This window comes from Centroberyx affinis, unplaced genomic scaffold, assembly GCF_046629955.1.
Source record: "Centroberyx affinis isolate AG114_WGS23_722 - 3 ecotype Tasmania unplaced genomic scaffold, CSIRO-AGI_Caff_v1 ptg003751l_1, whole genome shotgun sequence".
In the NCBI taxonomy this organism is placed as follows: Eukaryota; Metazoa; Chordata; class Actinopteri; order Beryciformes; family Berycidae; genus Centroberyx; species Centroberyx affinis.
The window spans coordinates 146,708-164,633 of NW_027281628.1; the positions used below are offsets into that span (position 1 = coordinate 146,708).

Genomic DNA, 17,926 nt, shown 5'->3' on the forward strand with positions numbered 1-17,926 from the left:
ACACACACACACACACACACACACACACGGTACCCTGGAAATCTTTCATTTAATTGGAAAGCCTCAACTGTCGTGTCACATTACATGATTTACTTGGTCGTAAATTGCATTGGCTATAAAGTAGTATGCGTTACATTCATAAATTACACAGGCAAGGAGAGAGGTGGTGGGAAGTAGAGAGGTGCCAGCATGTAGTCACATACACACATGCATAGACAAACACACACACACACATACACATCAAGTCGAATCCCGTCAGGTCCTCTGCCCTCACTCATCCTGTTCTGTTGAAAGCTGACTCACGGCTAAAAGTCAATCATCAGCGTAAATGTTGCCTAACGCAAACTAACTCACTCTCTTACACCCTCTCCTCCCATCTGCCCCGGTGACACACACACACACACACACTCGTCACTCCACCAGTGACATACAAATTTGTCTCTGGGCACGTTTGGACCTGCAGATACACACACAAACACACACAAACACACACAAACACACACAAACACACACAGACAGAAGTGATGTCAGGGGGTCTTGTCTGTCATTTTCCCAGGCGGCGCTTTGAGAATAGCTGTTCCCAGGCATCAGGCTGTTGTGTGAAACCCTCCCACTTCCTCTGAATCACTCAACAACATGGCAACAAACATGTTTGCTCCATCACAATATCCACGTCACACACCTTCTGCACTTTGCACAAACACCGTCACCGCGGCAAACAATTTGTATTTCAGTGATGTAGAGTGTGGCATCAACACCGCCAGGGTTACGGGTTCAATTCACCTGTTTGGTTAAATTAAAGCATCAATCTGCGGGTTCCTTGTGTTTTTTATTTTGGTGACATCTTTGAAAATAAGCAGTCATCGCTGTGGTGTCTCTGCACTGCACTTCCCAGAGATCACCTGTCAATCAAACAGTGTGGGCGGGACTGTGACGTCTTTATTCTTGGATTTTCTTGTTGATGAAGTTTGAGTTTCTCTTTTCTTTGTCTGTTCAGCCATGGTGGGCTATCGCTGCTCATGCTAACTACCCAGTTCTTCTTCTTTGTTTATTCCTAACAAATCTCTGTTGCTGCTGCCAGAACCGTAAAATGTATCACTTGTTGTGCGCCAAAGGATTTTTCCTGGGAGAGACCTACCTGACACATGATTCATGATCTGAGAACAGGTTGAATCACCATTGTGTAATATCAATAGGCAATAGAGAGAAGCAAAATTGCATATGTCCAAATGACATATTTGGTGCAACATTGGGAAAACACCATTTGCCCTTTGAACATTAGGCTCCCAGGTGTGTGTGTGTGTGTGTGTGTGCATGTATATTTGATACCTAAACCTGCCTATATATCAGAGATGGGCACACCGGCTGATTTCACTAACTAACACACCTTCATTCAGAGCGGAAGAACTAATCAATGAACTCAGCTGCTGTAGTGCTTGGTTGGAATGAAAACCTGCAGACTCTCGGCCCTCCGTGGCACACAGTTGCCCACGACTGCTAAAAATAATGACTGTAAATACTAATGATTATGCATTATGATTATGTGATTTAAGCGAATATAAGCATTCAAGCTAATTCCCTTAAAACCCTGGAGCTTAGCTGTGACACGGCCACCGGGAGCTCAGGGGCTCAGATCCACCAATCTACCATGGGATTATCCTGACCAATAAGAAGTAGCAGAGGACAGCGCTGAAGAAGATTTAAGTAAATTCTCTCCCCCTTTATGTCTGACACAGCTCTTTCTCACTTCTTCACTTAATACCCATCTATCTCTCTCTCTTGTTTCTCTCGTTTAGCCCCCACTGACAAGAGAGCAAAACTAAGACTAAAGGATGGAAAGATAGACAGAAAGCAAAAGAAAGAATGAAGGAAAGAAAGAATGAAAAAGAAAGAATCACGGAAGAAAAAAATCCCAAAACATTATGGGAGTTCCTGACCCATTATCCTACTTTACACAGGGCTGTCCCAGTTCTCACGGTGTCCCAGTGGTCCACTGAGGTAATTACAGAAAGCCAGGGGTAACCTGTGTTCGAGGCCAATGGAAGCCTAGAAGAGACAAGTTTCCCCACTGTACAATAATATATTCTCTATCATAGCAAATTAGTCCCTGTGGTATTCTCTATACCATACAATAATAGCTGATCTTCATGACTAAAAATAGATGTCATGGTGTGATGGCAGAAAAATCTAGGCTAGATGAGAAGGTTCCCAGATTATTCATTCATATTAGACTTTTTGGTGCATTTTATCATACACACTCTTTGCCAAATGTGGCTAAATTAACACCATCCACCAGCCAAATGCTGGCAGACAGCTGGTACGTTTGTCTACTCTACCAGCCACTTTGGCAGGTAACCAGCCATCATTTAGACGGCCTGTTCTGTTCTAAATTCAGACTCGGTTTGTAGAATAGTGAAAAGTGGACGGTAGATTTTAGACTCCCGCAGCCGCTGTGTCTGGTGGATGAAAAAGTGAGTTTATTGTCCTTGTTAGCGATTGAACTGTCGTCTAATTGGGGTTAAATGGCAGTGGCAGCATGCTGAACAACTCCACACCCATGCATACACACACACACACACACACACACACACATTTCTGACCACTGGGAATCAAAGATAGAAGATATTACCAGCATATTGGCAGTCTAGTGATGAGGGGAGCAGGAGGCAGTCACACACACAAACATACAGGTTGTGTTTGAAGGCTCATACTGCATAAAAAGCATGCAGATCAAATACAGAAATCTATCAACACAATAATGCAGCATCTCAAGTCAAACACGGAATGAAATTGAATCTGCTTCATTTTATTCAGACATTAAACTTCAAAATGTTCTGAGCAAGTATACTCCTGCCTGCTAAATGGTAGGCAGTATAACTGCACACACACTCTCTCACACACATACACACTCAAAATAGGACAGGGAGAGAAGGTCACACAGGCTGGTGGTGATGCAACCAACAGGCAACAGGTCTTAGCTCTCATTCAACCAGAGAATAATCTGTCAGAAAATGACCGGGGGGCTTCAACAGTCTGAATTTGTATCTAGAGCTAAATGATAAATCAGTTAGCACTGCAGTTACCGTTCCTCTCAACATATTAAGATCACTGCCATTTAGATTTTACATTTATCCAGAGTGATTTACGAGTTCAACAGTAAATCACCAACATTACCAGCAATATAGTAAGAGTATAGCAATAGTGCAACGGGCCAGTAGATGAAGCTGAATATTCCTGTGACCGGAGAATGATCCTGTTTGTGCTATGAAAAAGTGTCCGCTCACATATTCTGGAAATTCTCCAACATTTACATTTATATTTACCTCTGCCAAGGAGGTTATGTGTTCACCTCTGGTTGTTTGTCTGCTGTCAGCAGGATATCTCAAAAACATATGAATGCATTTCCATGAAATTTGGTGGGTAGATCGGCCTTGGGCCAAGGAACAATTGATTAGATTTTGGTGGTGATCTGGATCTGGGATTTCTGCCATTAGAATAAAAGAATATCTGTATTTTAGCCCTAACTATGAAACTAACAGTGATGGACACTGGATTCGAGTTCGTTTGCAGGGTCAAGAAATCAATTTTGTTTAAAACTCAAGTGATAGGAATGATGTGTTTGGGAGGAACAGCAAGATGGAGAATTGTTAAGCGTTGGCGGAGGTTTGCGCTCTTCCAAGTGCCTTCTAGTTTGACGTTTTTTGGCCTCTAATGCAGCTGATGCCACCTGAAATAAGTGAGCAAGTAGTGGTTCAGTGTCTTTTTACAAGCACATTTTGACTGGACACATGACTGTTGCAGGGATCAAACCTGTGACCTTTCAGTTACAGAACCGTCTCCCTCACCACTAGGCCAGCCTGTCGTCCATTTAAAAAGGGGGACATTGCTTGTAGTAGCATATACTGACAAGGACATCTGAACCAACACAGTCAACTGAATTTGTCTTTTGCGTTGCCTCATTTTTCCTCATTATACCAATTTCTGAGGGAGTGCATTTGCTGAATCTGTCCTAATTAGAGTAGAGAAGCAACCTCAGCTGAACTGATCTCTAGTAGGACTGTTGTTTTTCTTTGTTGCATTTAAATGGCTCTGGTGGCGTTGATGAATGTCTTTTAGCTGCGAGGGTTTTTTAAACCCTGACTGAGGGCCAAATTGGCCTGATGGGACACTAAAGATGTGAACTGAATTGAATTGGTTGCTTTGGGATTCCTGCTTGGATAAGCCTAGTTCAGCGTTCACTGGTGCTTGCTTCTAATGTGCAATATAAACTGATTTAAGAGCGGGCACAAGCATCTTACACACACACACACACACACACACATCTGTTATGTGTGTAATTTATGAATGTAACACAACATTCCCTTAAGTAGGAGATCATAACATTCCTCAACAATGTGCATGAAGACTTAAAATAACCTGTCTCGAGGGACATTGTTGACAAAGGTGGTTATGAAAGGGGATAGGGCTAAATTGTGTGTGTGTGTGTGTGTGTGTGTGTGTGTGTGTGTGTGTACATGCAGACGACTCATCGAGGACAGTGAGTCTGCCATTCGTCAGGGGGACACCTATGTGTTTACCACGCAGCGTAAACTTTTCAACAGACGTCATGCGAAAGCAACGTTCACCTTCTCCACACACACACACACACACACACACACATTCCTGTGCGGTGAGAGCAGCTCCTCTCACTGCCAAAACTTTACAAGTACAACATACTGTTATTAAGAATGGCAGTTCTGTGAGTAACCTCCATCTTCGCCGCTCACTCTACCCGGAACATAAGGTCACAGTCAAACCAAATGAAGTCACTTTCGCTTTGCACGCTTTGCTGGCAAACTGATGGGTTGTTTGGACTTAAATTATAAAAAAGATTGGGCCAGTTGTGTAACATTTCAATAGCTGCTAATTCATTTTGGTAACAACTACAAAACTCTCCGTTTCACTGCAATTCTTACCATATGAGCTGCTATGGTCTATCCCAATAAAGTCACAACAAAAAGAATATTTAGCATTTTCACTTGCATCACTTACAAACTGTGCTTTCATGCTGTATAGAATGTATTCCTTTTATCGTCTGTGATAGCTATGAAGTTGTTTGACTTTCCACTGAGAGGAAGTCAAAGTAATCTAACAAAGCTTTTTCTCTCAGGAGGAAAAAAAAAAGAATGGAATTTCAAACATATAGGTGTTTAAAGGGTAAGTGCACTCAATTTAATAATTCATATAGGTTATTCCTTGGTTCTGGAGCCGCCCAATCAATACTAGTGAACATGAAATCCTCTTCAACTCAGACTTGTCCCTTAGATGTCAAATATAGAGCGGACTACATGAATAGGAACTCTTTAAATTGAGCAGTGTGCCTCTCGTCACTTCCGGTGCGGCCTGTTTCTGCAGTGAGTCCCACGTGTGCAGGTCTACACACAGGAAGTCTTGCCTGCCTGCCTGCCTGCCTGCCTGCCTCTCACGGGCGAACCTAATCCTCGTCAAACTGGGCTAAAACAGGCTCCGCTTTCCTCCACGTCCCTCTCTGCCTCTCAGGGAGGCGTCACAGGCTTCAAAAGCTGTGAAAAGCCTCCTGCACCCGTTTAACTGGCGTCTCACTCGCCTCCTGACAAGAGTTGCCGGGGGAACCGTTGCTAAGGGAGCGTGGGCGGCGGCACGGCCTGAATCCCGGCACGTACATACACACACACACACACACACACACACACACATATATATTCACACACATATTGCTTCCTTCTTTGCAACAACTTACTATGACTGACTTCAAGATAGCGTTAGGAAGAGTCGGAAGGGATTTTGGGTAATATTGGAAGCATCAAATGGCTTATTGTCAAAAATTGTCGAGAAACGGAAGGAATGAGGATAGAGCTGCATACACAGAATGCAAATATCATTGCAATAGCATTTTTATTCAAAGGATGTGAAGATCAAAGGTTTGCAAAGGCGGTGATTAGAATTTAATGTGTGTCTTTAAGTCATTCGGTTTAAGAGTTGGAGTTTATTCGCAAGAAAAACGATAAATGCGGCAAGAACGGAGAGAGAAAAGGCAGATTGTGCTGGGGAGATAAAGAAAACCTGAGGGCTTTATCCAACCATCTGACCTAAAAAAACGAAAAAGAAAAAGTGAGAACTCACGAAAACACACGACTGACTTGGATAACAGAAATTAAAGACGACAAAACAGTTGAACAAGAAAGAAAACGAGTGGAGTGAGTGAAGGAAAATGAGCCGAAATGAAAACAGACCTAACGCAAGGAAATAAAATCAGACAGAAAGTGAGAATGTGGTTGTGAACAGCCAATTTGAAACACACTATTATGTTCAATTATTGCCTTGTGGGTTTGAGAGGTGTCTTTATTGCCATCGCAGCCTGAAGCCATTCCTTTAAGAAGCTGCTCTGCATCCTCCCTTTTCCACCATCAACCCACCAGCACAGGTTTTCAATGGGGGCCTACACACTGCTTCCACAAGCCAATTTCCCACAACAATCAAGCATTTATCCAAAGCTTCCCGTCGCTTCACCACCATGATTCAAGCCGCGCTACCGATCCAGCCGGTCTACCTACACTTCAGCAGCACCGCAGTTTTGTTCTTTCATCTCTGCTCTTTCTTATTTATTTTATTCAGTGGATGTTTGCTACTATTACACCTGTGTTCATGCTTTTCCTGTACAGCCATTGCAAAGATGCTATGATCTGAAAGTGTTATTATTACACAAAGGTTTACACCAAGGGCTGGAAACACCTCATGGATACTGGAAATACTCATACATCTAGATAGGCGGGAGCAAAGCTTTTATTTTGTTTCTTTTTTCCCCATGTTTCTTTTTATTCCCCTACAATAAAAGCCCTGTGGCCTTGGTTCAGTGGGAAGCTGCATCTCTTCTTAAGTGTTACTGCAGTGACACTGCACTTACCCACAGCCCATCCCTATTACAATAAATTTTACATTTTAAAGTTTAAAGTCTACATTACTTTTGATTACCTTTTGACACTTCTAGTTCCAGAAAGCTGGGAGTTTAGATTTTAGCCTTCAGTGACAGAAAAACCGTCACTTCTTTTCCACCTTCTCTAAATTTTACAACTGCGATATGAAATGCTGTGCATATAAATAGCTTTATCTAGACAATATTCACTATATTGCCACATATAGTTATACACATTCACAGCTGAATTGAGGATTATAAGTGTTTTGCTCAAGGGCACCATGGCAGTAGTTGCACACTTTCCCAACCAGTCCGGAGATTTGAACCAGCGATCTTTCAGTCACAATTCAGCTTTTCCAATTTGGAAGCTTCTGTCACCCCAGACTCCTACTGTAGATTACAGAAATATTTCTCACTGAACTTCCCTTTGATGACTAATCTTCTCATATTATATATACTGTGTATGCACCTATACTGCACTGCCTACATTGCAATGGAGATATTTTGTTCTATTATATTGCAATATCAATATGATTTTAATAAGGTGTTCAGTTGTAGATAGATTTCCGATTTCTTAGGCGAGAGCCATGACAGGTTCTGGTGTTGCAGCTCGGCCTGAAGGTGACGACCGGGCGAAATCCCCAGAGACGCCGAAGTCTGGCGAAGTCTATTGGCCAGCTGGACCCAGCGGCTTGCCTCATTGGCTCAGAGACCCAGGAAGTGCCGTCTGAATGGACAGGAGCCCAGATGGACCATATGGACCTACTCTAGTGAGGCTCCAGTCCAAGTGTGCAACACACACACACACACACACACACACACACAGTCCATGTGTCATGTGTCCCACTAACATAAGACCCTGACAGCGTTGTCGAAGCCAAGCTAACATATTGGTTTTAGAGTGGTGTGTGTGTGTGTGTGCATATTCAACATTGTGACCATCATTTGAGAATATCTGGATGTCTACACGTGTTCTCGACCATGTGTGCAACAGAGCACATGTTGTCATTACCAGCTGTGGCTGTTATCATCTCCTGAGCGCTCAACGCTGGCAGCTAAACGCCAACAGCTTACAGAAACGTTCTACAATAGAGGGAGGGAGAACCGGCTTCACGTATATCAACACATCCTACTCCTCCGTCCCTTCCTTTACCAGTTTTTTCTCCTCTCACTTTCATTCAAGACGATTCAACACATTTCCTCTCTCTCTCTTTCCATCTCGCCCTCTCAAACACACATGCACACGCCGACACACACACACTCCCTCTCTCCCACGCACAATGCAGCTATTTATACCACAGCCTATTATTTCCACCTCATGTCTTTTTAATCTGAGGGTAGCACCCTGCATTTCTGAACAGGTGGTTCGTCCGCACACTTTCCCGCACCCATACATTAATCCAGCCATGCATATGTATGTCCATCCATTCATCCATCCATCAATCCTTATATCGGAGGCTTCAAGGCTATCCGGCTCCATCTCTTCTTCACCCATAGCACGTCTGCTATGTCTCTATGGAAAGAGGGAGGGGAAAAGAGAAAGACAGAAGGAGCCAGAGAGTTGGAAGATTAGAGAGGTGAGGATCTGGAGAGATGGAGAAGAGAAATGGAAAGAGAGAGAGACTGAAAGACACACAGAGAGAGAGAGAGAGAGAGAGAGACATCAGAACATACAGGAGGGAGAGATGGAGGAGGGGAGGCAGAGAGGAGGGAAGGTGGAGGAGAAATGGAGGAGGAGGTAGATGAGGGGAGGTGGAGGATGATGAGGAGAAAGATGGAGGAGAGACATTGAGAAGTGCTCCATATTTTCCTCCCTCCAGTGAGTGACATTTGGGCTTTCCGACCTTCCCATACATGAATGATCTCAATGTTTACTCCTTGCATGGAGCGGAGAGCCACAAGTGAGTAAGAGGAGGCCACACTCACATACCAGTGTGTGTGTGTGTCACTGAGGAATCCAGTGTTTCATTGGTTAGTTCATGCTCTTTAATGAGGCATGCGAGTCTTGGTGTAGACACTCAAAAGAGGAAGGAGCAAGTCACTCATCCTCCCATTCATACTCACTCATCCACATCTCCATCCTTTTCATATCTATCTATCTATCGCTCTCTTCGTCCGTCTCCATGTGAGGCTAAATAGGTCAGCGACATTTGTCAGGTGTCCCCGCCTCCAAACTGTAGCTATTGGTCGAAAACTGGATTTCTACTTGCTGTTTTCACAAACCCAATACAATTAATAAAGCTGTAGGCTTGCTACTGTTTGGTCATGTGGTTAGTAGGATAATCTGCAGGTAGACCAAAGCTACCAAAATGTATGCTATTATGAATTTAAAGTAAGGGTGTCAATCGATTAAAAAATTTAATCAAATTAATTACATGATATGCTGATTAATTAATCAAATTAATCGCAAATAATCACATATAATATTTGCTGGGAAAAGCCCCCAAATTAAGATATTTCAGAATTTTAGAATTATGGTTTAGACAATCATGAAAAAAAAAATAGGAAAAAGAGCAGAAAAGTAACAAATCATGCACAAGGAGTTGGTAATTATCGCAAAATAAGCCCCACCAAGGTGAACACAAAATATTGAATAAAAAATTATCTTATTACAAGCTGAAGTAATTTACAAGCTTCTGCCAAAAAACAGTTAATTAGGACTGTAACCAAAAAGACAAATCAGTCTCTAACCAAATCTCTGACTAAATTAAAAGTAATATTAGAAAAGCTTTCCGTGTCTAACCTCAGTTAGCTGGGTTTTTGTCTGCAGGACAAACATCTTTTTGCCACTAGGCGTCGCTAGATAATCTGCATAGAAGTAAACAAAATCAACCTAAATTGTTAACGGCAAACTGATATGATTAGATGTGAAACACCAGTCATAACATTCAGTTATTCCGAAATAACAGAGCTAAGAATCTGTTTATTGGCCACTCAGAATTGAATATTCAACAAAGCTGTGTAATAAATAGAGTTAACGCCCACACTGGAAGCTGATTGGTTCCTGTTTTGTGTCTCAGCACTGCTCAGATCCCGCCGAGACATTTTCCCAAAGCTTGCTCTCTCACTCGCAGTGTGTCAGGAGCCGCTGTTTCCTTTTAAAGAAGCAGAGCGCTTGATATGAGAGTGTGCTGCCAATTCATTTCTACACTACTCCCTCTGTTCCTCCTTCTCCTCTCCTTCTTCCTCCACCACCCACCCTCCTCTCATCTTTCCCTCCTCCCTGTTTCACCTCCCTTTACACACTCCCTCCTTCAACTCCGGCTGGGCTGATAAGGGCCTTTGTATCGGCAGATGACCTCAACCAGTGATCCATTGACTGCCTGTCTGTCATCCACTGCTAAATATGGACTATGACTGGAACCAGGGGGAGGAGGAGGAGGAGGAGAGAGAAAGGGAGGAGGGGGAGACAGAGAGGGAGGGAGGGAGGGAGGGAGGATGGCAGGTGAGACAGGGAGGGGAAAAAACAAAAAGTCAAATGAAGCTAAACCGACAGAAAGAGTGAAAGAGGGGAGAGGAACTGGAGAAGAGAGAGAGAGAGACAGAGGGGGGGGGGAGAGAGAGAGAGAGAGAGAGAGAGAGAGAGAGAGAGAGAGAGAGAGAGAGAGAGAGAGAGAGAGAGAGAGAGAGAGAGAGAGAGAGAGAGAGAGAGAGAGAGAGGGCTGACAGCCAGATCCATTAGATACTCTCGGGCCCAGAGAGTCTGTAAAATTCCTGGCAGATCCAAGCGCACCTCAGACAGACTTAGAAGAACCATTCTCACACTTAAAGAATGCTTTACTACTCCAATGCATGAGTGTGCGTGTGAGAGAGAGAGAGAGAGAGAGAGAGAGAGAGAGAGAGAGAGAGAGAGAGAGAGAGAGAGAGAGAGAGAGAGAGAGAGAGAGAGAGAGAGAGAGAAAATAAAGGAGAGAGAGATTGTGTGGTGGGATGGAGAATGAGAAACAGTGACCATGTTGTGTCTGTGTATCTGTACACAAAAGCATGTTTATGTGTGTATAGCTGGATTTATATCTGTATGTGGGGTGTGTGTGTGTGTATGTGTGTGTGTGTGTGTGTGTCTATGTATGTGTCACAGCTCAACTGAAGACAGACCATCAGCTCATAGTACTTGAAAAATACATAAGCTTTAGAATAATCCTCTGACATTCTCTGACAAACTGAGAATATTTGACTAGTTTCAAGCTTATTGACACCAGTAATACTCGACGCTACACAGTTACACTCTATTTACACTCTATTATTATTACTCTATTATTGCAAACCCTCATAATTATCAGCAATTGAGCCCTAACTGACTCAAGCCAGTTGATGGATATAACATAAGCCAGATGTTTTAAACCAAAGAACCGTACAGTGACATTAGTGCAGACTTTTTAGCACGGGTGGTGGCAGTGTTAGTTACACACATTATGATGATAAAGGGACTTTTCAGAGTATTCAAGACTTCATTTTTTTTCGACTGTGTTCTTGGCAAAGCCCGCCTCAGGCTTCGTCTTAAGTTTGTGTGATGCAACGAGGCAACGGTCTTCTTCTTCTTGGTCTCGTCTCATTATGGAAATATGAACCAAAAGAGTCAAGTAGAGAACAGCGAGGCCAGATCTGTTTAAGTGAGTGTAATTTTCTGTTTTTGTGTGTTCTTGCATAAGTGTCAGTGCATGTATGATGGCCCTTAGCTGTGTGAACGCTCGTGTGTGTGTGTGTGTGTTTGTATCTGTGTGTGTATGTGTGTGTGTGTGTGTGTGTGTTCCTAGCGTAAACATGTAGTGTGCCACGAACCAGCGTGATGATGACTTTCACAAGGGCGGGGCAGAGCAGACTAGGGGTCACTTTATGAGGTGCCAATATCAACAAGTCACAACACTGTGAGTGCTCAAACACACACACACACACACACACACACACACACACACAGCGCTGCAGTAAATTAGCCACAGGAGCCTGCTGACACACACAGCCCAGCCTTGAAAATGAATGTTTACCTGTTTACTCATTCTGAAATTCTCTCTACAGTCTAATTTGCTCATCAATCTCAGCTGTTCTCATCAAATGTAAGTTCCTATAATCATGCAAAACCAAACTGAATTTTTGAATAGTTCATTTCCAAAACACAAAATATCAGTTTTGCAAAAAATAACTCAAGTTAACTTATTCCATAGCTCTAAAATACAGAGATGCCAGTCTGTAACGGTGTTATGATTTTTATTTTCATCAGTATCATCTTATATATCTCTTCTTGAGACTCATTTCCAACTGAACTTAATCTGTCCTTTATTCTTTTTTATTAATTCCTGTCCTTTTTATTTGTTCTGGTCCCTTGTTTTACCAATTTTATTCCATAGGTTGTATAATGTCTTTTGTTTTTATGTGAAGCGCTCTTTTATGTCAAGTGCTATCTAGATAAAGTTGATGATCATGATTACTGCAACCAAGGAGCTGAGTTACCTGCTGTCCTTCAAAACGCACCATTTTGTTTAAATTCTGTTCTATCTATTATTTTGTAAGAGCAGACTTTAATGATTTTCCAAATGCTGCATATCAAATTTTGAAATGAAACTCTCTTCATTTTCCTCATCATGCCCATGTGCCGGATCATTTGTGATATCTATTGATCCTGAAAGGATAACTTCACCGTTCACTGCCTCCACAGTGAAGCTACAGAGCAGCAGCCTGGAGCCTCCCTCACTACAGCACCCTGCTGCCCATGTGATGAACTCATTACAGCGCTGGACAATATCCTTTCTTTCTGGTTATTGTATGAATCATAAGTTCACTGAAACACTCAAAGTAGGATCTAATCAGCACTATAATCTGCTTTTGTGTATCATGTGTGTATGTATACATGTTTATATAGGGATTCATGAATGTGTGTAAGCATGAGGGTATGTGTCCATATGCATGTTTGCGTGGGGGTGTGTGTGTGTGTGTGTGTGTGGGCACTCAGTTCTAATTAAATCCTTGAACAAGCTTTCTGGTGAACAGGTTCTAAACCTTGGCCAACAGCATCCAGCTGGCCTTCATTAATAAAGCTGTGAGAGTGTGTGTGTGTGTGTGTGTGTGTGTATGTGTGTGGGAGAGAGAAAGAGAAAGTGTGTGTTTGTGTATGCGTATGTGTTTTCTAGCTGTTCCAGAGCCTCAGTATTACCTGAGGGAAAAAGTGGCCTTGTAAGGGGAAGAAAAACAACAGTGAGTGTGCGTGTTTGTGTATGTGCGCGCGTGTGTGTGTGTGTGTGTATGTGTGTGTGTATGAGTTGGTGATAGACACATGCTGACAAAAGCATGAATTATTGCATTAGGCAAAAGAAAAACAATGTTTTGTAAGGAGACAGAGAAAGAGAGATGGAGGAGACAGTTGAGAGACGGAGGTGCTAGACAAGGTAAACTCATTTCCATTTAAATACAGACAAGAGGTGCAACCCAAAGCTGTGTGTGTGTTTCGTGTGCATGTGTGTAATTTTGTTAAATTAGTTTGGGATATTAAGGAAGAGTGAACAAGCTCACATGTTTTTTGATATAAAATTACTTTTATCTTTACTTTGTCCTGTCTTTTTTTTTTCTGAAGTCTTCAAACAATTTTTATTTAATTCTTAAAACCAGAGTATTGACATATTTTACTCAAAAAGTACAGTTACTTTTTTAGTTTTACTCAAGGGAGGGTACTTGGCTAAAACATTAGTTAACTGAAACAGTAGCTAACTAAAATAATACAGTTATCTGGTTACTTTTGCTTCAAAAAAAAAATTCAAACCATGTTAAAAAAATCTGATGGATCTTTATCAGTTCAAGATGTGGAGATGGTTCCTTTTTATCTCATATCAACAAAGCAATTAGTGTTACTTAGCCCAGAGTGACTGCTTCAATGTAAAAAAATGACAGATCGTATCGGCTGTACATCAGTGTGTGTGTGTGTGTGTGTGTGTGTGTGTGGTCCTTACCTTCTCTGCTGGTCCAGCTCCTCTGGCGTGGGGCCATTCTGCACCTGGGGGCCCTGCCTCGGCAATGTGGGGCCTGTAGTGGGCGACACACACAGCTGCTGTTAGACATTCAGCTGATTTAGCTCATCCAGACTGAGGCTGCATCCCATTTCAAATGTCTCCTCCCTGAGCCTGACTCCCTGCTCAGTTACACGATGTCTGCTGCGCACTGAGACTCTCAAATTTCCCTGCAAAGCGGTCATGTTCTTCCTCTCTTCTGAACTTTCAGGCTCAGTAACAGCTGCACTGGTGACTTGCTTCACCCTGCAGGTGATCAGGGTGAACAACACTCTCTTTACACCGATAATTGAAAATATTAGCGGTAGTGTTGGCTACCTAGCAAATGTGATATTTGAATAAACTAAAAATACATCCATAATCCACGCATCTGTGTTTCTTTGAATGCCTTAATTGCTAGTGGAGAAACTTTGCCGTTGACTTCAACATCAAACAAAACAACAACAAAAAAATCAAAGTCATATGAATTTGAAATGAGTTTAACACTGTGCCGCAACATGCTTAAACACACTGAAAAAAACAAAATTGTATAGAGCTATCAGCTCAGAGAGTAGAATAAAAACATCCAAACAGTTCAGAAGGAAAACAGGGGACAGACTGCTGGTTGCCATGGCAACAAAGACTTTTTGGCAATGAGGAAAAGGTCTGGGGGTTTTTAGCTCTCATCAGCTTCTGTAGATCTCAGGCGCAAAGGATTTTGGAGAGGTTTTTTTTGCCTTCACTTCCTGTGGTTGCCATGCCATGTATATTGTGGGAACGCCCACTTTGCCGGTTCCTTGGCAGCAATCAAAGTCAGACCCGACTGATCGGAAACACTGTTTCTCGCCCTGCTAAGGACCCTAAGTAGGTGCTTGACCTCCAACTGGAGTTTCGTGTACACATCCAAATCGGCTCATTCTGTACATAGGTTATCTGCACCTGTAAAGTGAAAATGTTGACAAGGTACTGTATATATTGACACATACAGTACATGTATACACATCTTCTGTACACTCTTTAATGTGAATAAGCCACATTTTGCAAATTCACATCTGTCTACTTCATATTCCCATATCCTTCTCACTGGTATACACTGCATATATATTGATATTTTTGTATCTTATATTGTTTCTACCTAAATTCAACTATACATTGGCAAAAAAAAAATAGCCCAATCTTAACACAAACTTTGAAACACAGAACACACACACACACCCAGCCTTTGGCAAGAGAACAAGAGACACATTGACATCGCTGTCTAATTTACACTTGCTAATGAGCTAACTTTTCTGTAAAACCTGAACAGGGCCAGATGGACATACATGCCTCTCTCTCTGTCACACACATACACACACACACACACACACACACACACACTCACTCCAAAGGCTTTCGGATGGAGCTGAAAAGGAAGTGGCCTCAGCAGCCATTAGTATTCAGTCTGGCGTTGACTGTCTGTAGTGACAGAGAGAGAGAGAGACAGACAGAGAGTCACAGGGAGATAAAATGGGAGGGACTGGGGCTGCAGCCAGGGTGAGGACTTATTCTGAATACCAACTTGCTCAAACACATTGCCCCCACTTAACACTGTCATTGGTATTGGCATTAGCCACTTCTCCTCAGTAGAACAATACGGGGCTTTGCCATGGCCGAGTCAAAACATTTAGAGCATTGTATCAACAGCAATATTTATTTTGTCATTATTTCAGCCGACATATAATCTTTGTTGAATTAAATACTTTATTGATCCCCAATGAGAGCACAGTACACACAAGAACAGTTATGTGTAACAATAAGAAATCAGTCTAGACTTTGTAAAAGCTCAGGAGTTGATATCTAATATTGTCACTGTTGGGTGAAAACATTTCAGAAACTAAGAAAAACAGCCTCGTCTTGGGCTTGAGCACAATTCATTTTTGAGTGGGGTTCTGAAAGGGTTTCGTCAAGTTTTCTAAACCCACAGAAGACCATGTGATCCTTCAAAAGGAGTTAAAACATGAGAATCAGCAAAACTGGATTCGTCTGTGTAGATTCATTTCAGTCCAGCTAGTAAGATGTCCGAATACATCCAAAGACTCTCGGATGAGCAAACATCTTGAACTCCTCATTTTAAGTACAGTGGATTTTGTTTTTACATTTTCTTTTGGACACCAAAACTGGAGTTTTCAAACGACAACAACAGTGTATTAAAAAAGGATTCTGTAAAGTGAAGTCAAGGGAGCATCTAGGCAGGACAAGGCCATTACTGAAAACACTTTGACAGTCCGGACAAAATAGAAAGAAGATGCAAAGACGAACACAGAAAGTGGTCTTGAGAGGAAACAGAGTGTCATGAACAATAAATATGCCCTGTGTGGTCCTTTAGTGTAACCTAGACTATTGATGAGCAAGCCCTGGCTCTGTTATAGTGGAAACCAGACTACTGGCACTGGTTACCGTCAATGTCTCACCACAGATAATCCTCTATCTGTCGAGTCAGCACAGGACACACTCTCATCGATTAGGCAGCAGCTATTGCTTTCAAAGAGCTGCTACATAAACAGTACCAGCAGCACAATGTGAAGCACGGCAGGGTTTCCCCAACCGTGGTTCTGGGTCCAAAATGATGTAAACAAGCTTCCATGTCGTGTTTCTACGAGTTCATTGACCTCAGCAGTGGGATTAGGTCTAGTCTAACTACAACAACTAACAACTTTCATGTAGAAACAATTCCTACTTGTGTTTCTAGTTCTCTACTCTGTTTCAGATGTCTTTTTTTCCATCAGACAACACTAAAACAAAGTGAACCAAAGTGCAGACAGAGGTCAGTGCATGGAAGATGAGGCTCGGTGCAACACACACACAACAACACTGAAGCCTACAGTGGCAGGAGAGACCAGGCTGGAGTAAGGAGTCAGTGTCAGATGGTTCAGTAAAGACAGTGGACTGTCTCTGCTCAGCACTGTTAGTAAACCAAATCTGCTTGTGGGCCCAATATTCATGTAAGCTTTTTCCCCCTGGCAGCAAACATCCTGGGGGAGAGCTGTGGATCAATGGAGCATTCAGAAGGTGCAGCCGTGTGTGTGTGTGTGTGTGTGTGTGTGTGTGTGTGTGTGTGTGTGTGTGTGTGTGCTGACAGTAAACTATTCTTTGAAGGTATGACTCGCTGACTCTGGCTAAGTATACGTCTAACAGGTGTCTAGCTGTAGATTTATACACACACATAACTCAACAATACCAACATCATGAGAAATCCCTCTTTGACAGACACTCGACTGGTAAGTTGTTCATCTTAAAACCTTGGGAGGATATAGAGAAATTTGTTCATTTGTCACTACAGCTGCCTATTCTTTCAGCTTTCAAATCTTTTGCATCTCACTTTGAGATTTTTTGAGCTCCTCTACTTTTCAACATAGAAAGCACAAGTTTGCCTAGATCAAATGTTACATTATTTAATGTGGTGACCATGGATCATTAGGGTTTCAATTCAGTACATTAATGTATCAAAACAGATGTTGAGACCTGAATAACCGATAGACATGATGTTAGGGCTGGGCGATATGGTTGAAATCAGTATCATGATAATCATAAGGATTTTTCTCGATATCAATATATATCACGATATGGTTCATGTATGCAAAATCACGTTAAATAATCAAATTAATGTTCATCTCATTGAACCAAAGGGTAATGTTAGGTGTGTGACAAAACAGAAATTTTCAAATAATATTCCTACCATACCTCATTTTATCAGAGTTTTTAAGTAAAATTTGCTTGTCATCATCAATTCAGACAGCAGAAATGTGTGTAACGATATTAAAATATCTTCATATCATCACGATATGATTCCACTGAAAGACGATAAACGATAATATTGAATTATCGCCCAGCCCTACTGTCGTGTCTCCGTCAGAGAAGCTGGATTTCCACTGGGACCGGACTGATGTTGAACCTGGTTTGTCTGACCCACATGGAAACTGATCCCTCTGGTTCAGACCCGTTCAGACTCACCCGGTCTGTCCCTGTGGAGGATCGGCAGCCTGTC

General features: G+C 42.2%; 1 protein-coding gene across 1 annotated transcript in view; it reads right to left on the minus strand.

Annotated features, from left to right (window-relative positions):
• The window catches only part of enah (ENAH actin regulator), a gene marked incomplete at its 5' end in the record, with an annotated part of 37,408 nt that extends 23,469 nt beyond the window's left edge, over nucleotides 1-13,939 (minus strand). The window contains one exon of the mRNA XM_071540936.1: nucleotides 13,867-13,939. Within this exon, the coding sequence (XP_071397037.1) occupies nucleotides 13,867-13,939 (73 nt within the window). The remainder of the gene's footprint in view (nucleotides 1-13,866) is intronic.
• Between the last annotated feature and the right edge of the window lie 3,987 nt (nucleotides 13,940-17,926).